General features: G+C 43.8%; 1 protein-coding gene across 1 annotated transcript in view; it reads left to right on the plus strand.

The window, feature by feature from the left end:
- Positions 1-26,671, plus strand: part of LOC124799851 (serine proteinase stubble) — a 711,707-nt gene that overhangs the window by 460,549 nt on the left and 224,487 nt on the right. The window contains exon 2 of the mRNA XM_047262951.1: positions 23,303-23,398. Coding sequence (XP_047118907.1) covers positions 23,305-23,398 — 94 coding nt within the window. The 5' untranslated portion in view covers positions 23,303-23,304. The remainder of the gene's footprint in view (positions 1-23,302; positions 23,399-26,671) is intronic.

Below are 26,671 nucleotides of genomic sequence, written 5' to 3' on the forward strand. Positions count from 1 at the left end.
TTGTCATTGACTATGAGAGTTTCCTTTGCTTCTGCGCGCGCACGCGCACACACACACGCACGCACACACACACACACACACACACACACACACACACACACACACACACACCTGCTTGTCCTCTTTCACCAATCTGCACAGTCTTAAGACGTCTGACATCTGCAACGAGGAGCGATCGCCCAACCCCACAACGTGTGCACGTGTTTCCACCTGGGTTTCGCCGCGTGTTGAAGACACTGACCACAGCACTCCTCGAACGCCCGACAAGTCGTGTAGTTTCCGAAATTCTCGTGCCGAGCCTCCGTACCATCATAATCTGCTGTCAGTCAAACTCAGATATATCGCGCGCCTTCCCATCCCACACACGGACAGCACGTTCACCGATACTACATATACCTTGTGTGTCTGACTAGCCGTCATTCCTCGCCAGGTGATGCTGCTATCGCCTGGATGGGTTTATATCGATATTAGGGCAGTGGTCATCATGTTCTGGCTATAAATGTGCAGTTACTTATTTAGCTAGAACTACACAGCTTGGCTAAGACGCATTTTCTACGCACACCATCAAAAAACTGGTAACATCTTTACGAGGGGTCTTTAGTAAGTAATGCAACAATTTTTTTTCTCGTTTAATTTCGGTTGAAAAAATGCTGAAATTGCTGTGGGACATCGCGGAATATTCCCACTTCATACCCTGTACTTTCATGAAGTTCCAATAAGTGGCGTCGCTGTACGTAGCCTTGAAAGTGATATCTATAACGGAAGTGATTTTCTTTTGGCGGAAAACCAGAATATAGGCGGTTGCGGAGTATCTACGGAGACCTATCAGTGAACAAAACCACGACAAGTCGTTGGGCGAGGGCTCTTTCATCATTCCAACGTGGTCGCGCAAACTTGTCTGATCTCCCTGTCTGATCACACTGCTACCACTCCTACGATGCTGGAACGTGTGGACTATCTCGTTCGAAGTGACAGACGGATGCAAACGATCTTCTCCTTCTCCACGATAACGCAAGTCTCAGACAAGTCTGCGCACCCGAGAGGAGCTCAGAAAATTTCATTGGACTGTTCTTCTTCAGCCACCCGACAGCTCGGATCTCGCGTTTTACGACTTCCATATGTTTGGCCCAACAAAGTATTCAGTCTACGGGAACCAGTTTGTAAAAGACGAGGAGGTTATTGAAGCAGCAAGATGTTGGCTTCGACGTCGATCAGTTGAGTGCTACCATGCGGGCACACAGTAAGCTAGCGTAAGGCCATCACAATGAACGGAGATTACGTTGAAAAACAGGATTTTGTGGTCAAAAAGAATGGAAAATAATACGGTGAACTGCAATCCTCAATAAAACCAACCTGCTTTTAGAAAAAAGCGTTGCATTACTTACTGAAAGCCCCATGTATTATGTTGCAACTGGTTTGTGCAATTTATATCACCATCTGGTAGTTTTTAAAGTATAAAATGGTATAAACTACGGGATGGATGATGTATTGCCAGATTTCAGGCTCACCTTATTTCACGGCGCCAACTAGATACGTAACATATTTGCAAAAAATGGAAATGTGGTATACACGACAGATCTGAACCCGATCGAACTCATCTGGCATGTGATGGACCGTGGCGTCAAAGCTCATGTACGACGAACGCATCCGTTAGAAGAGAGCGGATAAATGTGCCGTTAATGGCCGAGCGGTTCTAGGCGCTACAGTCTGGAACCGCGCGACTGCTACGGTCGCAGGTTCGAATCCTGCCTCGGGTATGGATGTGTGTGGTGTCCTTAGGTTAGTTAGGTTTAAGTAGTTCTAAGTTCTAGGGGACTGATGACGTAAGGTGTTAAGTCCCATAGTGCTCAGAGCCATTTGAACCAAGATCTATGCCAAGATGCCTCCCCGCTGTTATCCGTGCCAAAGGTGGACATCCCGGCCGTTACGTAGGTAATCAAAATGTTCTGGCTGGTCACGTTCTTGCATTAAAGAGAAGCACACATAGAGTCTAAATGTAATGTAGACGCCAACGAATTGGGCGGATGAGATCAAACACATGGAGTTCAAACGCAGTCGCTCCTATACCATTGGAACAGAAGTATGTAAACGCTAACTAGATGGGTTATTTTTCCGTCTGGTGCAAATATTTCTTTTTGACGTTAATTAGGGAAATTGCGCCTCGATGAAGACGAAATAAAATGAAATAAAAAACACATGCATCCAGTCCCCAATCGAAGAACACTTCCAACAAGCCCTGGAATCAGATCCAGGTTACCTCGATCTAGGGGGCAGCGGCACTCACCACGAAGCCACGACCTGTAGGTATCACACCCGTAGTAATGTCAGAAAAATTAGAACTCACGCGGAAAGATTTAGGTGTCCATTTTTATGACGTGTGATTTTGAAAGTACCGGCCGAGAAATAGTCGGAAAGTGGTTCTCTGACTGCCAAGAAGTTAGCTGCGAATTGCAAAGTCGTCTTGTCGCCCTCGAAATTAGCAGCCATACCACCATCACCTCCACGTGCGTCGTAACGCGAGAAAAGCGCACCGTAAGTCACAGCTGAATTCGAACCATCCGGGCAGGAAATAGCAAGGTTACGCGAAAGCAGCAGCGGGCGGCAGCAGCGGAAGGTCGTTAGACGTGGAAGAAGCAGGCAATAACCACGCTTACACGTGTGCGTTTGCGCGAGTGGGCTGCCATTAGAGGCGAGCGGAGTGAAGCAGGCGACGACGCGCGGCTCGGCTAATGACGGCCCGCAGTTGGCGCCATTACGGCCGCAGCCGCTGCCGGATGAGGCTCCGGAGCCTGCGCCCCCCAAATTATCACCAGGCGCGAGGGTTTCATGCCGAGAGCTCGCGCGCTTAGCTGGGAAAGCGCGGTAAACGCCAGCGACACGCCGCCGCCTCTACTCCTCTGCACTCAAACGTCCTGCACATGGCAGCAGTCTAGGGACTTGATCCACAAAGGAGCCTGTTCCAAAGTGACGACGGGTTTGGCTAATTTACGGTTGTCATTCCATAGGTGTCGAGGCACTTCGCTACCTTCAGATAGGTAGACACGAATTTTCTCTATCTTATTACTAGTGACTTCCAACTTTTGAAAGAGGCAGTAGTTGCCTCGTGTTCGTCGTCATCACTGTTGTAGATGTCGTCATCGACGAAGTTCGTCGAGCTCCTCCGAAGTTGGTCATGTTTATTTCCTTCCAATCTAGGAACAAGCTGACCAGGATGTCGTTTGGTGCAAGTTTCAGTTTCTTCAGCTTCTCAATGAAATGTCCTGAGTCCTTAATGTATGTGTCGGTCTTCCCCACGTGTGGCTGGAGCAGAGAGGCCAAGTGTTTTGCCAGTTTATACGTTGGTGAGCCAGGAGCGCTAACGATCGGTCTCAGTGGAACGTTGTTCTTATGGATCTTGAGTAATCCATACAGCCGAGGTGGTAGGGCTTCCGTGTTGCGCAGGTTTCTCTGTATTTTCGCCGGCAGAGAAGACGCCTTGATTAATCGATTCGTATTCCGAGTGATACGCTGCGTCGGATCTGCGCTTAGTTTTCGGTACGTCGTCGGATCTAATAGGTCTCGGATCTTTTGCTCATAATCTTCGGTCTTCATTACGACGGTCGCATTCCCCTTATCGGCAGGCAGTACCAATATACTCTTGTCGGCGTTGAGATTCTTAATGGTATGATTAGTACGCTCGTAACGAGAGCAGGACGAATATGCGAGCCGCAACACCTCAAACGAGAAATGCAACACCTGGAAACTGTTCTGAGGAGCAATGGGTACTCCACAAATTACATTAGAAGTGTAACAGAGCCAAACACTCGGCGAAGTAAGGAACCAGAAAAAGAAATGTCGGGTACGGCCTTTCTGCCATACATTCCCAGAGTGACGGACAGAATCGGCCGTATATTGCGCAAACATGGCGTAAAGACGATTTTCAAACCGACAAGGAAGATCAAAGAGTGTCTTAGATCGGCGAAGGAGAAAAGAGACCCACTTGCAATGTCGGGAATATACCGTATACCATGCACATGCGGAAAAGTTTATGCCGGAATGACTGGACGATCAATTAACACCAGGATCAAAGATCATAAGCGACATTGCAGGTTGGGGTAGGTGGAGAAAACGGCCGTGGCAGAGCAAGCACTGAATGAGGCCAACCACGTAATAAAATTCGCCGACACGGATGTTTTGGCTGTAGAGAAGCACTATCACACGCGCTTGTTCAGAGAAGCTGTAGAAATAAAAAAACACGCGAACAGTTTCAACAAGAAAGAGGAAAGCCTTAAGGTAAACAGATCCTGGCTTCCCGTACTGCAGCGAACGACCGTCGCGGGTAGCAAGAGGAAAACCGCACCGGAAATGACCGTGGAGAAGCCCTCGGACGTTGGCGCGCCAGGTACAAATAGTCTGCGGCCGCGAGCTCGGCTCCAGCTCACCACCGGCAATGGAGGGTGAAGCTTTGACAATGCCAGCCACTCGTACTGGCGAAACGTCAGAAAAATCATGAGATGAACGTCGGCCGAAGAACCCGAGGCTTAAGCCAATAGGCAGTTTGTCAATGTTGACTACACTAGCATCTTTTAATCCTGGAGGTAGCAGGGCTAAAGTAAAAAGGAACGAAAGGTTATCCACAACCTGAACAGGACCAAGATTGCAGTTGTAGGAATCGACAGTCATGAAAGGGAAGTGCAGGCCGGTGTGGCCGAGAGGTTCTAGGCGCTTCAGTCTGGAACCACGTGACCGCTACGGTCGCAGGTTTGAATCCTGCCTCGGGCATGGATGTGTGTGATGTCCTTAGGTTAGTTAGGTTTACTCATTTCTAAGTTCTAGGCGACTGATGACCTCGGAAGTTAAGTCGCATAGTGCTCAGAGCCCAAAAGCTGAGAAGCAGGACTTCGCTTGTATCCGATATAAATTTGAACGCTAGGCAGTCTTTTCTGGAGATATTTTTCTTGAGTGTAGCGTTGAACGGAGGAGGAACACATACAAAAATGTGTTGAGACAAGAAGAGAATAGGTTTCGAAACGTGATGGCACAGCTTGACTGAAAGTAGGAATCGGTTGACAGACACATCCTAAGGCATCAGGGAAACGTCAATTTGGTAATGGTGTGGATAGGGGTAGAGGGGTAGGGAGTAGAAATTGTAAAGGGATACGTAGGCATGAATACCGCAAGTAGATTCAAATGTATGTGGATCAAGTAGTTAGAGAAGAAGAAGTTTACACAGGATATATAAGAGCAGAGAGCTGCATCAAACCAGTCTTCGTACTAACTACGACAGTAACAATTTTTGCTCCCTAAGAGAAGTAGCCTTTGTCTGAAATGATTATGACTTTTGGCTCCCTTAATACTCTCATAGTTGCTCACAAACTGAAAAGCCATTTGGATATCTTAATAGAGGTATAGTTACCGCCAAAGTGACAAGACATCGTTAGCCCCAAGTGACAAGCCATTTGGCTGCCTTGAGAGAGTCATAGTGATGTCTTAATTGTAAAAAGTATACGTATATATTGGCTTATGAGGGTGAAGTTTTCAATGGACAGCTGTTATGAATTAAGTCAACACTCACTTCGTAAAGCACGCACTCCCTCGTGTAAAATTCACAAGGTACTCAGTCAGTCTAACACGTTGCACTTCAGTGGAAAAATATTTTGGACTTTTGAAAGAACGGATAAGGGAATTTTGTAGATTTAAAGAGACTTACATTTATCCGAAAGTCGGGTCCTTTCATACCTCATTTCATCCAAACCAGAACCTATAAACCTTTTTACTTCCTGTCTCCACTTGCGGATTCTTGAACGCTTGAAGCTGCGGAAAACCATTTCCATGTAACTTTGTTTGTCAACCATATGTTGTGGTAAAGGACTGTATATGAATTTAATGTAAGTAAAATTTTCTTAGTTCTTAAATTTCTTTTATCTGGCGTATGTCTAATAAAATACTTATGATTATAGTTACGTCATTTTTAACACGGAAGCTCAAATTTTTGCATGAATCTGAATCTCAAATTTCTGTTCTTTTTCAAAAAAAGTAGTTATTCACTGCGACGTTTATAAATCTTCCTGTGTGTCCATAATGATTTCAATTCTTTTCGTCTTTAATGTCATCAATTCATTAAATTATAATTTTTACTGCAAAATTTTATTCAATTAATTAAGCTTTTTATTTGGAAACTGTTCTAAAATGCTGTTTTATCGGACTGTCGCTAAAGTGGGACCTCAACCAAAGGTTCAGCCTTAGGATCTATTTTACGAGTAGATTCCATGTACGGTCCTGGTCCCGGACGCTCTCTGATCGGTACACAGTATCTCTTTTTCCAGGTAGCTTCGTACCGCTCAAGTCGTTCGTTTCATGAACTTACTCTAAAAACAACTCTGAATAAATGCAGCAGGAAGTCAGTTTGTAAAGACAACGTTTGTTCTGCTCAATAGGTACACGAAAGAAATTGCGCCTCTTCTAGAAGCAGTCTATTGTAGGTAAGAAGATGAACGAACTGTTCCAACGCTCAGGTTATTCCCGTTTCCCAGAAGATTCGTCGAACGGGCAAATACAAATATCACTGACGCGTCTCTTGAAGAATTTTGGAAGACGTGTTATGCTTATGTATTAAGGCCTTTCTGCAGGCTGAAAAATCTCCTCTCTTGGAACCGACATGGATTCTACGAACGACAGTCGCGTGAAACCCAGCTAGCTCACAACACCCAGAAGACGCCCAACTTAATGCCGTATTCGTTGACTTCGGGGAGGCATTCGATATAGTTTCGCACATAATCTAATGAAAAAAATGCGACCGCACGAAATATCACTTCAGGTTTGTGACTGGTTTAAACAGTTCCTAGCAAACAGAATGCAGCATGTCATTTTTGACAGAGTGAAATCTTCAGACATAAGAGTAATTTTAGACATATATCAAGAGCGTATCTAGGAACATTGTTTCAAGGCTACAGGGATCTCTCCTAACAGTCGTCAGGTACATTTTTTCTGGAATTTCGGCAGATATTTGCAAGTTTCACTTTTGAAATTTATAGATGAAGTCGACCCGAATAAACGATTCTCTTCATATGTTTCATGTGATGCCCAATGTCAACGCAAAGTGTCGATTTGTTTCCCGCTACAGAGAAGATCATTGTTAAAGCGGAAATTTACGTGCCACTTCGATTGAGCGATCTCAGATTACTCTAGTGCGATATTCGTTTTACAGACATGTATTAACAGGGATAGTAAAACAGAAAGAAAAACCGGTACTCCATTATTCTCTAAAAATCATCTTGTTTGTAACGGGAAACAAACCGACTTGTTTGTGATTTGATTCGCTTCATGCGAGGCTGATTCATCTGGATTCAAAAGAAAGAGAAAATGTCATAACGCTCCAAAATAAAAATGTCATTCTGTCCTAAAGAACTTAAAGGAGGTCGCGAGACTATTAAAGCCAAGGAGCGAAAAAGAAATTTTTGTAACCAGGTTATTTTATTTTCGCCTTATCTTATAATTTTTGTACTTTTTTCCTTGAAGCAAAGGCTTTTACTCGACTTTAAATTACGATTGGGACGTGTAATAGGTTTCATGTTTTCGTTGCAAGTTTCAAATGGAGTACGCGCACTTGTAAAGCTTCCTGACAAATTGTACTGTGTTTTTATTTTATTATTTGGTTTCTTAGTGTGCAGTGCGCACCTTACTGCAGAGGCGGTACATACATCTGACCAATTAAAACCTGGTGTTCGGCTATCACTCCTTGACTCATGCACGACTTCTGACCCCTCCCCTCCCCCCTCTCCATCCTCACCCATCGGGACTTTAATTCTGGCAATGCTTCGAATACCTGTTCCCTACTCTCCAATAAAACAAGCTCTCCCGTTTATCTCGCTGAAAAAGCACTCTCTTTACAAAGGCCATCACGGAAAAATCGCTTAGCCACAGCCCAGAAGTTGTTTCTGGGACGATTTTTTCACTCTGTAGCAGACTGTGCGCTGTTGTTAGCCCGTCGATGGGAGTTACTTATTTTTAGCACCGTGCTATACAAGTGTTCAAAGCTACAGAGTAATGGTCTTAAGCATACTCACTCTTTGTATTGCAACTATAGAGTGACCAGCAGGACTCTAGGTTTCGATTCCTGGCACCAATCTAACTCTTCCTTTTATATGCAACTATGTTTCACAGTGCAATTCAGTTTCCAGTATCAATATTATCTCCCTTAAAATATTTTATTCGACTCGTTACATTGCTTAATCATACATTGCTTATCATACATTTTCTGCAGTCATTAATAAATATGAGACGCGAAGTGGCGGAATTTACAACTGTCTAAGTGATATTATACGATTCGTATTTTATTTGTTTTCTTGAATGTTCTGTGGAAGTCGGCCGCTGTGACCGAGCAGTTCTAGGCGCTTCAGTCTGGAACCGCGCTTCTGCAACGGTCGCAGGTTTCAATCCCGGCTGGGGCATGGATGTGTGTGATGTCCTTAGGTTAGTTAGGTTTAAGTAGTTCTAAGTCTAGGGGACTGATGACCTCAGATGTTAAGTCCCATAGTGCTTACATCCATTTGAACCATTTATTGTTGTGTGTGATATAGAAAAACAGTAAGTCGTTCGTAGGATATTAGAACTAGTTAAATACCATTCGTATTACAGTTTCCAATACTTTTTAATCCAAGCATGTTCCGTATAATATTTACGTTCACTGTAATAAATTATGAGAATCTTTTCGAGTTGCCTGCTGTTGTACTATGCGAACGTACTAGTCATCTCCACAAACCAGTGTGACTGAACCGGCACGCTATGTTTCTTTCTTCCAGCTCCCTTTAAATTGTCTGCAAGCAATGATTGTGCCACAATTCCGGAATAAGACAGTCGGAATTCGATTATCTTTTGTTCTGATGCATCCGCTGGTGACTGTGATATCACAATGTATTTCATGCATATTGTACGTACGAACGTAAGTACGTACCCAATGCAACAGTACCTCTGTTGTTTATAGGACAGTGCCCTCTTTTCTACCTAAATCGCTTATCTGAAATTACAGCTCTCAGTTGATGCCAAGTATAAACATGTTTCACCACGAAACCGCACGAGGTCGTCACCTTGAATAGAACTCGGAACATCCGTCTCAGAAGCCACTAACGCTAACCACTAGCCCACTAACAAGCCAATTTGTATATACACCCACAGATAACCTACAAAACCACTGAAACTGAATTTACATTGCTTACAACCGGAAATTTACAACTCCCTCAAATCAAGCATAATACTACACAAACAGTTTTTGACCAGAAAATAGTTTTTACTGAAACAAAGAGAGCTAGTGCAACTCGATTCTCGGGAAAAAATTATGAGCGATATGTGATACTGTTAACTCATAACGTCTGGTGCTATAGGAAGTAGGCACTCTGACGCTTGTGCAAATCTACGGAGAGATGACACTCTGTATCACTAGAAGTGTAAATATTGAAGTGTGAGTAACTGCTTGCAGTTTTAACACAAATCTACATGCTCGATGGCACGAAAACGCAGTGCGAATTGCAGCAGCTTTTAACATGTCATTTCTGAGCAATACTGATTTCGCTCCTAGTTGTCCACACATACTGTACCATGCTGAACGTCGCTACTGTTAAATTTCTTGAGGTGTTTGTGCCTTAAAACATCTCGAGTGGTCGCTTGATGCATTGAACAGTTTGCATCCAAAGATTATTCCGTCCAAAGGTTGCAGCTTACTCTTTCGGTGCGCATGACATCAGTTGCTGTGTAAGTCGCGATAAATGACCACTAAACAATACTCTGCAATGACATAGTTTAGTTTTCTCTTTGCCGCTACACAATCCAGAAAAGTAGTTAAAGCAAAACTTTCCATTAACGTATTTCCTAACTTCACAACAATTGCAAAACCGAATTTTTGTGGCGTGCTGTAAAATCGAAAGCAATGAAATGAATTCAGTGCGTTCTTTTAGAATTACGTCCATTATAAACAATCCAACTGATCAACACTTATACAAATTACACCCTAGTAACATTAGGAAAACGTTCAATAGCAAAACCTGGAATGCAAGTACCTGCGCTCTTCGTCTTAAGACGTGCTATAATTGCGATAGATATCATGAGACGAGGATACACGCCTTTTGATTCTCGCCTCAGCAGTGAAAAAGTGAGTTTCTGCAGCTGATTGTTGTAATAGTTTCTCACATGAGTGTGTGTCAGGTCATTTTTCGACCACGGTCGGCTGTTACTAACAAAATATTTTACGCGACTTTAGAACTGCATAAAATGTGTATGACAACAGAACAAATCAAACTTGGGATCCACTGTAGAGTTCCCGGACTTTTTGTACTGTCTTCCCCGGAATGCCCTAAAGGATGTGATTGTGTATGCACTTTTCCTTTTTAACGCGTGTTTTCGTCTCTTTGCAAGCATAGAACGACGGCAACTAGCAGTCTTCGTTGAAAAGACTTATTCTAACGAAAGTAACGAAGGATAACCACAAAAAATTTCTCTTTTCGCAGCGGTAATCTTTTAACTCACTGTAATGTGTTTCGTAGTATATTACACCTATATATACAGGAAAGTGCAATAGGACACATAGACGCCCTGTAATCGCATCTATACGACTCAATACACGAGAGGCAAATTCAGCTAAGAAGCAGCTGCAGTTAATAGTTCATAATACGATGTATTGTTGTGGCTGGAACTTTCAGCATTACCTCGCGTCTGAGCGACAGTGTTTATAAGACTGTTGATGAGCACCGAACAGACCTTTTGCCACTCCTAAAAAGAAATGTTCTCCTGCTCTGGCATAGAGCACTGATTTAGGGGAAACTTAAGTCAATTTAAAAAATATTAAAGAAATGATGTACACACAATTTCAATTAACCTCAGTAACGTCACACCAAACCTGAAGGGACGATGATCAGGATTTAACATCCCGTAGTTGAGGACGTCGTTGGTGATGGTGCACGTGCTCGAGTTGGGAAAGGACGGAGAAGGAAATAGCCAGTTCCCTGCAGTTGTCTCAACTGATGTACTGAACCAGGGCGAACGTAAAATTGGATGGTCGAGTGGTGTTTTACCCCGTCTTCTGTCGGAGATAACAACAAAGAAAAACTGATGTTTTAACATCTTGTGTGACACGAAGGCACGGGAGCTTGTCTCATGAGTCGACAGACTGATAATTACAGCAAAAATGGTCTTGTTTAGCAGACGTAGAAGTATATTAGAGCAGGAGCCGCGAGAAGAGCTTTTACTTGTATCTCCTTTTGCTGCATAGCGTCAATCAAGAATAGCTGTGCTGTGTAATGATATTAGAGCAATTTATCAGTGATCAGTATCTCCGTGGAGTTGTTGAAAAGTTTGTTTACATTAATAACATCAATTTTATTTTATTTTTTATTTCTTTTGAGAAACTTCTTCATTTCCAGGAAGTAATTTGTTTCCATTGTCATACGTGATCCGCATAGTACACGATAGTAACGAAATACCTTCCTTAAATAAGGTGCGGTGTAATTTCGAGGACCATGAGCGAATTCATCCATCAGCTTGAATTAGTACTTCCATTCTCGAGCTGAAGTATAAATTCTTTTTTAGCTAGGGATTGAAAACTAATTCGAACTTTGAGAACGTTACTGTAAGAATTGACCCCAGCAGCAACGGCTTTTTTTTTCATCAGTCTTCTAACTGATTTGATTCAGCTCATTACGATTTCCTGTCCTATGTCAATCTATTCATCTCGGAATAGCATTTAACCAGCACCATTAATTGTCTGATGTATCTTTTTCCATACCTGTGTAGTCCTATGATTTTTGTCCTCCACTGCTCTTTCTAGTGCTATGGAAATATGTCTTAATATATGCCATACCGTACTGTCCCTTCTTCACAGTAGTTTGCAAAGTCAGCAAATGTAGATTCTGCAGAGACCTCGTTGCATATGTAGGGTGATCCATTGATAGCATACGGGCCAAATATCTCACGAAATAAGCGTCAAACGAAAAAACTACAAAGAACGAACTTGTCTAGCTTGAAGGGGGAAACCAGATGGCCTAACGGTCGGCCCGCTAGATGGCGCTGCCATAGGTCAAACGGATATCAACTGCGTTTTCTTAAATAGGAACCCCCATTTATTATTACATATTCGTGTAGTACGTAAAGAAATACGAATGTTTTAGTTGGACCACTTTTTTCGCTTTGTGATAGATGGCGCTGTAATAGTCACAAACGTATGGCTCACAATTTTAGACGGACAGTTGGTAAAAGGTAGGTTTCTTAAATAAAAATTCAGAACGTAGATACGTTTGAACATTTTATTTAGGTTGTTCCAATGTGATACATGTACCTTTGTGAACTTATCATTTCTGAGAACGCATGCTGTTACAGCGTGATTACCTGTAAATACCACATTAATGCAATAAATGCTCAAAATGATGTCCGTCAACCTGAACGCATTTGGCAATACGTGTAACGACATTCCTCTCAACAGTGAGTAGTTCGCCTTCCGTAATGTTCGCACATGCATTGACAGAGCGCTGACTCATGTTGTCAGGCGTTGTCGGTGGATCACGACAGCAAATATCCTTCAACTTTCCCCACAGAAAGAAATCCGGGGACGTCAGATCTGGTGAACGTGCGGGCCATGGTATGGTGCTTCGACGACCAATCCACCTGTCATGAAGTATGCTATTCAATACCGCATCAACCGCACGCGAGCTATGTGCCGGACATCCATCATGTTGGAAGTACATCGCCAATCTGTCATGCAGTGAAACATCTTGTAGTAACATCGGTAGAACATTACGTAGGAAATCTGCATACATTGCACCATTTAGATTGCCATCGATAAAATGGGGGCCAATTGTCCTTCCTCCCATAATGCCTCAACATACTGTAACCCACCAAGGTGCCTGATGTTCCACTTGTCGCAGCCATCGTGGATTTTCCGTTGCCCAATAGTGCATATTATGCAGGTTTACGTTACCGCTGTTGGTGAATGACGCTTCGTCGCTAAATAGAACGCGTGCAAAAATCTGTCATTGTCTCGTAATTTCTCTTGTGCCCAGTGGCAGAACTGTACACGACTTTCAAAGCCGTCGCCATGCAATTACTGGTGCATAGAAATATGGTACGGGAGCAGTCGATGTTGATGTAGCATTCTCAACACCGACGTTTTTGAGATTCCCGATTCTCGCGCAATTTGTCTGCTACTGATGTGCGGATTAGCCGCGACAGCAGCTAAAATACCTACTTGGGCATCATCATTTGTTGCAGGTCGTGGTTGACGTTTCACATGTGGCTGAACACTTCCTGTTTCCTTAAATAACCTAACTATCCGGCGAACGGTCCGGACACTTGGATGATGTCGTCCAGGATACCAAGCAGCATACAAAGCACACGCCCGTTGGGCATTTTGATCACAATAGCCATACATCAACACGATATCGACCTTTTCCGCAATTAGTAAACGGTCCATTTTATCACGGGTAATGTATCACGAAGCAAATACCGTCCGCACTGGCGGAATGTTACGTGATACCACGTACGACTACTACAGCGCCATCTATCACAAATCGAAAAAAGTGGTCCAACTAAAACATTCATATTTCTTTAATTACTACACGAATATGTAATAAAAAATGAGGATTTATATTTTTAAAAATAACCGCAGTTGATATCCGTTTGACCTACGGCAGCGCCATCTAGCCGGCCAACCATAGCGCCATCTGGTTTCCCCCTTCAAACTAGACGAGTTTCGTTCTTTGTACTTTTTTCGTTTGATGCTTATTTCGTGAGATATTTGGCCCGGTCGCTATCAATGGACCACGCTGTATCATAAGTTCATTTAATTTTCAATGTTCTCTGACACCACGTCTCAAACGCTTACATTACCTTCTTTCCCAGACGCAAGTTCTCGGAAATACTTTCCTTAAATAAAGGCCAATGTCTGATGCTGCTAGACTTCTCTTAGCTTTGACACTATTAGACTTCTTTTAGCGAGGAGTAGCCCCGTTACCTGTGCTAGTCTGCTTCTCATGTCATGCTTCCTTCGTCTACCGTGCCGTGTTTTAACTTTAAAGCAGTAGAATTTCTTCTATTCGGCCATTTTCTGGTCACCATTTTGATGTTAAGTCTGTCGTAAATCTCATTTCCACTTCTCCCCAGTGCTTCTGTCCTTTTTTGGTATACTCTCTAACCATATACTGAGCTCATTTGATTTTTCGTTCTGTTCAAAAGATCCTACAATTCCTCCTTAATTTCACTCAGGATTTCAGTGTCATCAGCGAGCCTCATCAGTGATATCCATTCGCCATGAATTCTAATCCTACGACGAACTTACCCTGGCTTTCGCGATTGTAGAGTTCAAAGTGTCTTGACCGTACATTCTCAGTTCAGGAAAGGAGCGTTCGCTCACAACAGCTTTCTGGAAGGTAGGTACACTTACCTCTACGAAGAGAGACGATGGCGTGCACGAGAAATATCCCATTTACGTGTCAGTAGGCCGCGGAAAGGTACGCGACGAGCGCAGGCTTTACGGTGGGGTTCAAGCAATCAGTGGAGGATGTGGGAACTTTCTTCCCTCCCACGAAGAGTCGCTATTTGCGCGGATGACCGCAGCCGGCGCCTCCATTGGCCGGTGCTGTTGGAGAATAGGCAGCCGCCGTGGCGCCGGGGCGATCGCCGGCCGCGATGCCGCTAATGGGGAGCGCCGCAAACGGGCCGTTTACTGCTGCAGCGCGCTCCTCGTTTTGTACGGCGGCTACTGCGTTTCCATCAGCGGGCGGCGTTCTATCAACTCCAGAAGCACCTCGTCCTCATATTTACGCCGGCACTGACTTCTCGAGTAAGTGAAAGTGCTGCAGAAGTCTGACATACACAGTCGCAACACTCACAGCTGTGTGTTATTATTGCTAGACAGCTGGAGAAACACTTCATTGTCAGTTAACGTCTTATGCGCCGTAACGATAACGTATTATTTAATTCTTATTCTACTTTATCTACGGCAGAGTTATAATATTTTTGCGTCCCACACATTAGTAAAAAACAACAATTTGATTTTTCTTCCACTTCACGACTTTCAAACAGAATTTTTTTTTCAAAGAAATAATTACTTATTCTTCAAAAGAAGACTGCACTGAAAAATTCTGACGTTTATGACCCCGATGCAGCAACAACTGCGGAACTGGATTGTTTTGAGCCGGAAAACTGTTTTGTCGATTTTCACGCCTGTGTGGTAGCTTTCTCAAAAAATGGTTCAAATGGCTCTGAGCACTATGGGACTTAACTGCTGTGGTCGTCAGTCCCCTAGAACTTAGAACTACTTAAACCTAACTAACCTAAGGACATCACACACATCCATTCCCGAGGCAGGATTCGAACCTACAACCGTAGTGGTCGCGCGGTTCCAGATTGTAGCGCCTAGAACCGCTCGGCCAACCCGGTCGGCGGTAACTTTCTCAAAAATGGTTTAAATGGCTCTAAGCACTATGGAACCCAACATCTGAGGTCATCAGTCTCCTAGACTTAGAACTACTTAAACCTAACTAACCTAAGGACATCACACACATCCATGCCCGAGGCAGGATTAGAACCTGCGACTGCAGCAGCAGCGCGGCTCTGGAATGAACCGCTCGGCCACAGAGGCCGGCGGTAGTTTTCTCTTCAGTTACAGTTGTCGTCGTATACACAATACATTAAATAATATAATGAGGCATTCCATGCATATTTCCTGTTTTATACCTCCACGAACTGGTTTTGTCCGAAGCATAGCGAACAAAAGTTGATATTAATGTGTAGATCTACCAGCCTTTCCTGCAACAGATCGTATCGTCTGGTATTTACTATCAACCAGCTGTTCTGAAAACGAAACGTTATTCTTCAGTAAAATGTCCGTGGATTACAAGAGAATCTCAGTTAAATAGATGTGTAAGGTTTGTTCACACCTCTCATGATCCTTATGCAACCTAAAGAACAACAAATGTGGTGTCTTCGTTTCATACCTACTGTATGTGGGTCCGCCTTGATGCAAAACACTTTTGTTATTTGTTTATTTACTCCCAAATTAGTTCAAAAATGTTCAAATGTGTGTGAAATCTTATGGGACTTAACTGCTAAGGTCATCAGTCCCTAAGGTTACACACTACTTAACCAAAACCATCCGAAGGACAAACACACACACACACACACCCATGCCCGAGGGAGGATTCGAACCTCCGCGGGGGACCAGCCGCACATTAACATGACTGCAGTACATGAGCGCTCGGCTAATCCCGCACGGCCCCGAATTAGTTTCAGCGACAATATCGATATCATAAATGGATTCTTTGATTCTAAAGAATGCAAAAATAGCATAATTATAAACATTGTAAAACATTATTACATATTCACTATTTGGTTCCAAACATTCTTTTCTGCGAATAATTTCATAATACTTTATTTACTGTACGTCACAGTATGGTTTTTACGATTGTTGCCGCTGTTTCCGATCGTTTTCTTGTCGTGTTTCTCGGCATACATCATGTTATGTGCAACTGTATTAGTAGCTGTCAGTAAATAAATACGATAACTTGAATTTATATATGTCTGCGTTGTACAATTGTGGTTGCGGTAGAGTTTTGGATACAGTTTTGGTGTGTACTAGATTGTTACATAGCTTATCATGTACTCACGTTTGTTGGACGGCTTGCAGCTTCTTTTAGACACAGACAAACAGTAGCTGCAAGCCGTCCAACGAACGTGACTACATGACAAACTACGTAATAACCTAGTACGCACCAAAACTTTATCGACAACACTACCGCAATCTCTCGTTGCGGATGGCTACCGACCTTATCTCAGCAAGCAGTACTGTCTACAGTGGAACTGTTTTCTTCATTATCTATAGTCTTTGTTGTGCAGAGTTTTGTTTCGTGTGGCGCTAACTTTTGTATACAGAAGCAGACGTCGTGCTAACCTCAGTCCTGTCCTCTAATGAGTCACGCTAGATTGACGGGAAGCTGTCAGTCGCCGTCGGGTAAATGCGATTTGTATCGGCACGGTAGCTCAGTGTGTTCGTTCAGGGAGCTGGCTGATCTCTGTAATAAAAAAACTGAGTGAAGAGATCAATAACGGATTTCAACGGATGTCATGTGACGTCCGTCACAATCAAATACAAAAGAAAACTTATAAATTGTTCCTAACTGTAGCTCCTAGGTATTCAGTCGAATTGAAAGTGTTTAGATTTGTGTGATTTGTCGTTTAATCGAAATTTAACGGATTTCTTTTTGTTCTCGTGTGGATGACATCACAGATTTCCTTATTGAAAGACAATTGTCAATTTTCGCACCATTCAGACATCGTGTCTAAGTCATTTTGCAGTTGGTTTTGATCTTCTGATGACTTTACTAGAAGATAGATGACAGCATCATCCGCAAAAAATTTAAGAAGGTTGCTCCTAAATCGTTTATGTAGATTAGGAGCAGCAGTGGGCCTATAACACTTCTTGGGGGACGCCGGATATCACTTCTGTTTCATACGAGGGTTGGAACTTTAATAGTGGCAACTATTTATTTACAGCTCGTACAAAATAGATATATGTTTCAAAGTTTTACTGACCTTCAAAGTAGTCACCAGCATTGTGTATAACCCGTTGTCAGCGATGTGGAGGTCGTATGATACTCTTAGCAGTGCCAGTTGTGTTGACAGTTCTAGCGGCGCTGTCTATTGCCCGACGAATTTGTAGCAGTTTTGAAGTGAATGCCGTGAAGTGTTCCCTTCACTTTAGAAATCGAGTTGAACTGACGAGGGCTTGAGCCAGGGGAGTGCATTAGATGGTACAGCACTTAGCACCTCATCAGTCAAGCAAATCAGTAACAGCTTGCACTGTACGTGCTTGAGCATTGTCCTGCAAAATGATGATCAGGTCCTGCAGAAAGTGATATCACTTCTGTCTCCGAGCTGGTCGTAGGTTGTGTTCCAAAAATGAAATGGGTCGTTTTGGGCAATGGCATTTTTGCGCCTTCTAGAGATGTCCATCGCATTTAGTTCCCTTAACAAAGCTCGCTCGGAAACTGGTTGAGATGGCTCAGCGTTTACTAACAGCAACAGTTCAGGTCAGGTTTGAAACCTATTGCCACTGACAAGGCGTGGCATCCGCCTTTGCGCTCTGTGGGTTATGGCATTTCTACGATCTCCGTTCTCAGTTCGTGTTACTCGGCTGCTAGTGACACACCGTACCTTACAGACAGTCGTCGTTGTTACTCTAATATCTGATAACTTCATACACGATATGAGACTTGTCAAAGAAGGTAACTCATTCCTACCACTGTGCCACGTCTTCGCATCAAGCCATGTTATGGCGCTGATTCTGTCGCGCACACACCACTTCACTGTCGCGAATGGCGGCGGAGACTCCTATGACTGCCTGGAGCAGTTCTGCACCACCTATAACGCTCCAGAGCGACCAGTTATTACAGACTGGCGGAAAAAACACCAAGAAGGAGTTGTGTGATATGAAAGTCTATTCAGATTTCGTGCCAGTCGCCAGTGGCGCGACTGTGTGGATGTAAATGAGGTTTGCTTTAAATACAGGCTGGTAACGGTCGTGAACGTTATTGATCTTTGGGATTGGATGCGGTGCATTAGAATGCCTTTAACGCGACAAAGACCCCATTATCAACACCTCACTGACTTTGAACAAGGTTGTGTAATAGGACTACGAAAAGCTGGATGTTCCCTCTGACATACTGCAGGAAGATCTGGCAGGAATGTAGCCACTGTGCAACATTACTGGCAGCGGTAGCCACGAAAATGTATGGTCGCAAGAAGACCGGGCTCCGCGCGGCCACATGTCACTACCTAGAGGGAACAACATCGAGTTCGGTATGCGGCTCTGGCGCATCGTACTGCGTCTGCAGCAGCTTTTGGGCAGCAGTTGGCACCACAGTGACACAACGAATTGTTACAAATCGGTTACATCAGGGACAGCTCCGAGCCACATGCCCTGTAGCGTGCATTCCACCGCAAACCAACGCCATTTTCGACTTAATTGGTGTCAAGCGCGAGTTCATTGGAAGGCTGACGTTGCGGACAGCTCAGGTTCTGCTTCGGTGGCAGTTATGGCCGTGTGGTGGTTAGAAGGAGGCCACTTGAGGGCCTGTAACCAACCTGTCTGCGTGCTACACCACTGGATCTACAGCTGGAATTGTCGCCTGGGATGCGATTTCGTATGACAGCAGGAGCAATGTTGTGGCTATCCCACACCCTCTAACTAAGAATTTGTATGTTAGTTGGGTGATTCGCCTTGCTGTGGTGCCATTTATGAAGAGGATCTTAGGGGGTGCTTTCCAACAGGATAACGCTCTATATGTACATCTACAGATATACTCCGCTAGCCACCAAGCGGTGTGTGGCAAGTGGGCACAATTCGCGCCAAAGTTTTAATTTACCCCCTTTGTTCCACTCGCGGAAAGCGCGGGGGAAAAACGACTATCTGAACCCCTCAGTACGAGCTCTAATTTCCCTTATCTTTGAATGGTGATCATTGCGCGATTTGAAAGTTGGTGGTAATAATGTTGCTCTACATCCTCGGTGAAGATCGGATTTCGGAATTTAGTGAGTAGTCCTTTCCGTTTAGCACGCCGTCTATATGCAAGTGTGTCCCACTTCAAACTTTCTATGAGATTTGCAACGCTCTCGCGATGGCTAAATGTACCAGTCACGAACCTTGCCGCTCTTCTTTGGACCTTCTCAATCTCTTGAATCAGACCCAACTGGCAAGGGTCCCATACAGAGGAACAATACTCTAAGACTGGACGAACTAACGTAATGTAAGCTTTGTTGAAGGACTGCATCGCTTCAGCATTCTACCAGTAAACCGCAATATAGAGTTCGCCTTACCCGTTACTTGTGTAATCTGATCATTCCATTTGAGATCATTTCGAATAGACACACCAATATACTTGACGGATGTTGCCGCTTCCAAATTCTGGGCATTTATTTTGTATTCGTACATTAATGGGGATTTTCGCCTTGTTATACGCAGTAGGTAATACTTACTAATATTGAGAGATAACTGCCAGTCATTATACCACGCATTTATTTTCTGCAAATCCTCATTGACTTGTTCACAACTTTCGTGTGATACTACTTTCCTGTAGACTACAGCATCATCGGCAAACAGTCTAAGACCGCTGTCAGTACCATCAACCAGATCGTTTATGTAAATCGTGAAAAGCAGCGGACCTATTATGCTGGTACATTAATAACACATGAAGCCGCGAGAATGTTGAATGCAAGCATGCAAAACGGCATGCATTATGTTGTACAGGTGCCGGATGTCAGTTTGTGAGATGGAGTTCCATGCCTGTTGCAATTGGTCGCTCAATACGAGGCGGTTAATGCTGTTTGTGGCTCATGCTGAACTTGTCGTCCGATGATGTCCCATATGTTCCCGATTGGAGACAGTTCTGGTGATCGAGCAGGCCAAGGCAACATGTCGACGCCCTGTAGAGAGTGTTGGGTTACAACTGCGGTATGTGAGCTTCAACAGAAACAAGCGTAACTTCTGGGGCACAAACAGCATTAACCGCCTCGTATTGAGCGACCAATTGCAACAGGCATGGAACTCCATCTCACAAACTGACATCCGGCACCTGTACAACATAATGCATGCCGTTTTGTATGCTTGCATTCAACATTCTCGCGGCTACATGTGTTATTAATGTACCAGCATTTCACATTTGCAGTGACTTGACTCGTGGTTACATTAACATGTGACTGAGCGAGGTGGCCCAGTAGCTAGCACACTGGACTCCCATTCGGGAGGACGACTGTTCAATCCCACGTCCGGCCATCCTGATTTACGTTTTCCGTGATTTCCCTAAATCTCTCCAGGCAAATATCGAGATGTTTCCTTTGAAAGGGCACGCCTGACTTCCTTCCCCGTCCTTCCCTAATCCGATGAGAACAATCACTTCGCTGTCTGCTCTCCTTCCCCTAACAGCCAAACCCAACATTAACATGTGATCTTGCGATGTTAATCACTTAAATGTGTTACCTATGTACAAATGTATTGCCGAAATATGATGACATTTTAATTCCAGCTGTCCATACTTTTACAAATAAATTCGTATAACTTTGTCAGCATGACTAGCAGGGATTCAGGATTCACACTCATAGTAGTGGAAGTTCAAAAACATAACAAAATAATTTTTTTTACAAGTGAAATTTCAGAATTTTTTTTTTCATTTACTACTGGCTGCGTTTGTTGCTATAGGTACACTTTTCATCGTAAGTAAGAGAGATTCTTCGATGAATTTTGCACAGCACACAAACCATATTTACAGGTATATGAAACTCTAGAATTTATTTAATTTATGAAAAAATGAATGAGCTGTTGCATTTTAAACTCCATGTTTAGAAAAAAACTCAACTCTTATAGTTAATTACCTCAATTTTTACCACAGATTTTAATAAATTTGGAAAATTCTAGAGTTTCATACACCTGTAAGTATGGTTTGTATGCTGCGCAAAATTCATCGAACAATCTCTGTTATTTATGAAGAAAAGTGTACCTATAGCAACAAATGCAGCCAATAATAAGTAAAAAAAAGCTGATATTTTACAAGCATAAAAAATTTATTCTATTATGTGTTTGAACTTCCACTGCTATGAGTGAGAATCCTGAATCCTTCCTGGTCATGCTGACAAAGTTTTATGAATTTATTTGTAAAAGTATGGACAGCTGGAATTAAAATGTCCTCTCGTGCCTCTCCTGCTCCAAGTCGGCCCGTTTGGCGTCCTACACCCCTTAACTAATTTTTGGTGCTCCGCTTTTTTCGTCCGTGTATTGTAATACACAGGGTGCGTCAAAAAATGTATACACTCTTTGAAGCGTCATAGAAAATTTATTTCCCGTTCTACAATGTTAAATTTCTGGAAATGGAAAGCTTAAAGTCCAATTGGAAAAATAAATGTACTTTGCAAATGTGATTAATGTTCAAACTGGTGGCCTTCAGCATCAATACATTTCTGAGTACGAGTCACCACTGATTCCGTACATCGTAGCAAAGTGTCCAATGAGATTTCTGCGCACACCGCCTGAATCTCATTCCAAAGTGTGTCCAGGTTACGTGGTTTACGTTTGTACACCTCATCTTTTACTGTGCCCCATAAGAAGAAATCCAGTGGCGTGAGGTCTGGAGAGCATGCAGGAAACTCGATTGGTCCTCTGCGTCCTATCCACTGGCCTGGCACATTGTGATCCAGAAATGCTCGTACGTCCCTATGATAGTGCGGCGGGGCGCTATCTTGTTGGAAATAAAACGCATCATTACCGTATAATGCACGAATGGCAGGGAATATGAAGTCAGCAAGCATTGTTAGGTACGTTTCTCCAGTACAGTACCTTCAAAGCGGAAAGGCCCAATGAGTCCCCTTGCAGACGTACCTCACCACACATTAACACAAGGCAAATCCACAGCCTATTTAACTGTAATGTGAGGATTATCTTCAGCCCAGTACACACAATTGTGCCTATTGACAGTTCCATTGAGTTTGAATTGGGCTTCATCCGACCAAATTATGCTACCCATTAATCCCGGTTCACGTCTCACCATCTCCTGAAACCATTCACAAAATTCGATCTAGATCGTCGTCACTTAGCTGTTGCACCAGCCTTGGAATGTACACACGAAACTTGCCTTTCTTCAGAATGCGTAGTATACTACTAGCACTTACATTACTCTCACGTGCCGCTTGCCTTGAAGATTTTTGAGGCGAACGCTGAAACAGTTTCAAGACCGCAGTTGTGGAATGATCACTTGTAGCTGTACGAGGTCGCTCGGATCGACTTTTATGCACATCACACACTGTTTCACGAATTTCGAATTTGTCTCGCAGAAGTGTAAGTGTTAACCTTTAAGGTGGTTCTGTACCATACTCACTTCTCCACTGTCTTCGAACCGCAGCTACATTCTCAAACTTCCAGTACCACTTAATTATCTGCTTCCGCGCTTCAAAACTCAAACGCACGTCCACCATGTTGCAGTTACTTCCTTGCCACTGCTGCCACCTGTTGAAGAAACATAACATTACTTTCTCACAGATATTTAACCTTGTAGAACGGGAAATAAATTGTCTATGACAGTTCAAAGTGTGTATACTTTTTTTTTGACGCACCCTGTATTATGTTACCTTGTACATTAAATTACTCAATAGTCTATAAATTTTAACAATGCAGTCCCAAAATGTCACAAACTGTTTATGCGCTATTGCGTAAGTTGGCACACACAATTTTTGCAGGAAAACTGAACCGGACGTAGTGTCAGCCTTACAGGTGAGAGTGACTGCTGCGTCTGTGTTGCAGGCATGAGGATGCGGTGGGTGCTGGTGGTGGGCGCCGTGTCGCTGCTCGTGCCGCCGCCCGCCGCCTGCGCGCTCAGGTCGCTGCAGCGAGGACACAGTGAGTACTCTCAAGGGCACCACTTCCCACTCCACCAGTGGCACTCACACGGTTTTAATTTTGTGTTTATAGACTGAAGCGCCGAGTGAATATTTGTACCAAGGCCGGGAATCGAACACGGGTCTCCTGCTTATTAGGCACGTACGTTAGCCACTAAGCCACCTTGGCACAGTAGTTCACGCAACTGGCCGTATCACCCTGGCACGTCTCCCTCCTCGATCCAAATTCTCACTCTCACCCCAGTCTACTTTAAATTCTCCCTTACACACCAACAGAATTGTCGAGGCTCTCCATGTTCTGGACTAGCACCTCATCATCGAACGTAAATGGGGGATCCACCAGGTACTTGTTGTTGTTGTTGTGGTCTTCAGTCCTGAGACTGGTTTGATGCAGCTCTCCATGCTACTCTATCCTGTGCAAGCTGCTTCATCTCCCAGTACCTACTGCAGCCTACATCCTTCTGAATCTGCTTAGTGTATTCATCTCTTGGTCTCCCTCTACGATTTTTAACCTCCACGCTGCCCTCCAATACTAAATTGGTGATCCCTTGATGCCTCAGAACATGTGCTACCAACCGGTCCCTTCTTCTTGTCAAGTTGTGCCACAAACTCCTCTTCTCCCCAATTCTATTCTATACCTCCTCATTAGTTATTTGATCTACCCATCTAATCTTCAGCATTCTTCTGTAGCACCACATTTCGAAAGCTTCTATTCTCTTCTTGTCTAAATTATTTATCGTCCATGTTTCACTTCCATACATGGCTACGCTCCATACAAATACTTTCAGAAACGACTTCCTGACACTTAAATCAATACTCGATGTTAAAAAATTTCTCTTCTTCAGAAACGCTTTCCTTGCCATTGCCTGCCTACATTTTATATCCTCTCTACTACGACCATCATCAGTTATTTTGCTCCCCAAATAGCAAAACTCCTTTACTATTTTAAGTGTCTCATTTCCTAATCTAATTCCCTCAGCATCACCCGACTTAATTCGACTACATTCCATTATCCTCGTTTTGCTTTTGTTGATGTTCATCTTATATCCTCCTTTCAAGACACTGTCCATTCCGTTCAACTGCTCTTCCAAGTCCTTTGGTGTCTCTGACAGAATTACAATGTCATCGGCGAACCTCAAAGTTTTTATTTCTTCTCCATGGATTTTAATACCTTCTCCGAATTTTTCATTTGTTTCCTTTACTGCTTGCTCAATATGCAGATTGAATAACATCGCAGAGAGGCTACAACTCTGTCTCACTCCCTTCCCAACCACTGCTTCCCTTTCGTGCCCCTTGACTCTTATAACTGCCATCTGGTTTCCGTCCCCGGTAGCTGAGTGGTAAGCGCGACCGAATGGCAACCCTAAGGGCCCGGGTGCGATTCCTGCCTGGGTCGGAGATTTTCTCCGCTCAGGGACTGGGTGTTGCGTTGTCCTAATCATCATCATTTCATCCCCACCGTCGCGCAAGTCCCCGAAGTGGCGACTAATGTAAAGACCTGCACCCGTCATTTGTATAGTTTTAGTTAACACCTGCCGCGCGGGATTTAAAAACGGTTCAAATGGCTCTGAGCACTATGTGACTTAACTTCTGAGGTCATCAGTCGCCTAGAACTTAGAACTTATTAAACCTAACCTAAGGACATCACAAACATCCATGCCCGAGGCAGGATTCGAACCTGCGACCAGAGCGGTCGCCCGGTTCCAGACTGTAGCGCCTAGGCCACTCCGGCCGGCGCGCGGAATTAGCTGAGCGGTCTCGAGCGCTGCAGTCATGGACTGTGCGACTGGTCCCGGCGGACGTTCGAGACCTCCCTCAGGCATGGGTGTGTGTGTTTGTCCTTAGGATAATTTAGGTTAAGTAGTGTGTAGGCTTAGGGACTGATGACCTAAGCAGTTAAGTCCCATAAGGTTTCACACACATTTGATCGTTTTTTGAATTAACACCTCACAAAAATAAAATTACGCTACAGGAGTGCAAACAAAACCAAATTACGGAGCGTATTCCACCTTATCGATGGTCCGCGTCGTTTTGTTTCGTTTTGGATCCTGCAGCGGCATACTGCCGTATTGTGGGACGGCAATTTCAGTGTATACCAGGAATGCAGACGAGCTCCTTTTTAGCTCTCTACCAGCAAGTTGTTATCAAAATTGAATTCAAAATCTTCAAATGTATGTGTATTCCTATGGGACCAAACCGCTGAGGTCATCGGTCCCTAGACCTACACTCTACTTAAATAAACTTGCGCTAAAGACAACCCACACACCCATGCCCGAGGGAGGACTCGAACCTCCGGCGGGAGTGGCCGCCCGATTCGTGACATGGCGGCTCTAACCGCGCGGTCACTACGCGGGACTTAACGGCTGTGGTCATCAGTCCCCTAGAACTTAGAGCTACTTAAACCTAACTAACCTAAGGACATCACACACATCCATGCCCGAGGAAGGATTCGAACATGCGACCGTAGCGGTCACGCGGTTCCAGACTGAAGAGCCTAGAACCGCACGGCCACACCGGCCGGCCGTGTCGTTATCAGTACGACCCTAGTTAACGACACTGCTATAAGTATGTACCCCTCACGAAACTCGTCTCCGTAGCCAACAACTAAAGTTTTGGAACCCAAATGGAAATGTTGCTCGACCGGAAATAGTAACAGTTATTCATGGCTCATGAGACAGTTTGTGCTTTATGTGCTAAGAAACAAAACGTCGAACTTAGAAGAACACATGTGTTACATTGCAGAAGAGCATTTTAAGTTGCAGAAGAATAACAAACATAAGGATTAGTTTTACAATTTATTTCTTGTTTCTTTATGTGGGCTACCATAAGGAGTACAGTTATGCTATTTGGAACGAGAATACTCATTCTTTTCTCTGCCGTTATTACTCGAGAAACTCTCTTATGTTGGTACTAAAATGAAAGCTGATCTAATATGGCAAAATGCTTCCCACTACGAATTTTGTTTCACTTGACGAAAGCTTGCTTACAAGCATCACATTGTATCCAGTGCCTCGTACCTTAAGTTGCGGTAATGTTTTCGAACGAATATTTGTGTAGTAATTTTATAAGTCATTAATTTGACTGTTTCTGAGCTACGTCGATAGGAAGAACCCACGTCGTAGGAAATGACAATATTAATTATTTCTTCTCCTTCAATCTGGTTTTACAATTTAAGGCACATAGGGAAACAAACGCCCGACAATGCCTAACGTCGAATTTTATTTTCCCTGCGAGTGATAATTCGGGAAATTATGGCTTATGTGCCAGCGCCGAC

Source organism: Schistocerca piceifrons, chromosome 1, assembly GCF_021461385.2.
Source record: "Schistocerca piceifrons isolate TAMUIC-IGC-003096 chromosome 1, iqSchPice1.1, whole genome shotgun sequence".
Taxonomy (NCBI): Eukaryota; Metazoa; Arthropoda; class Insecta; order Orthoptera; family Acrididae; genus Schistocerca; species Schistocerca piceifrons.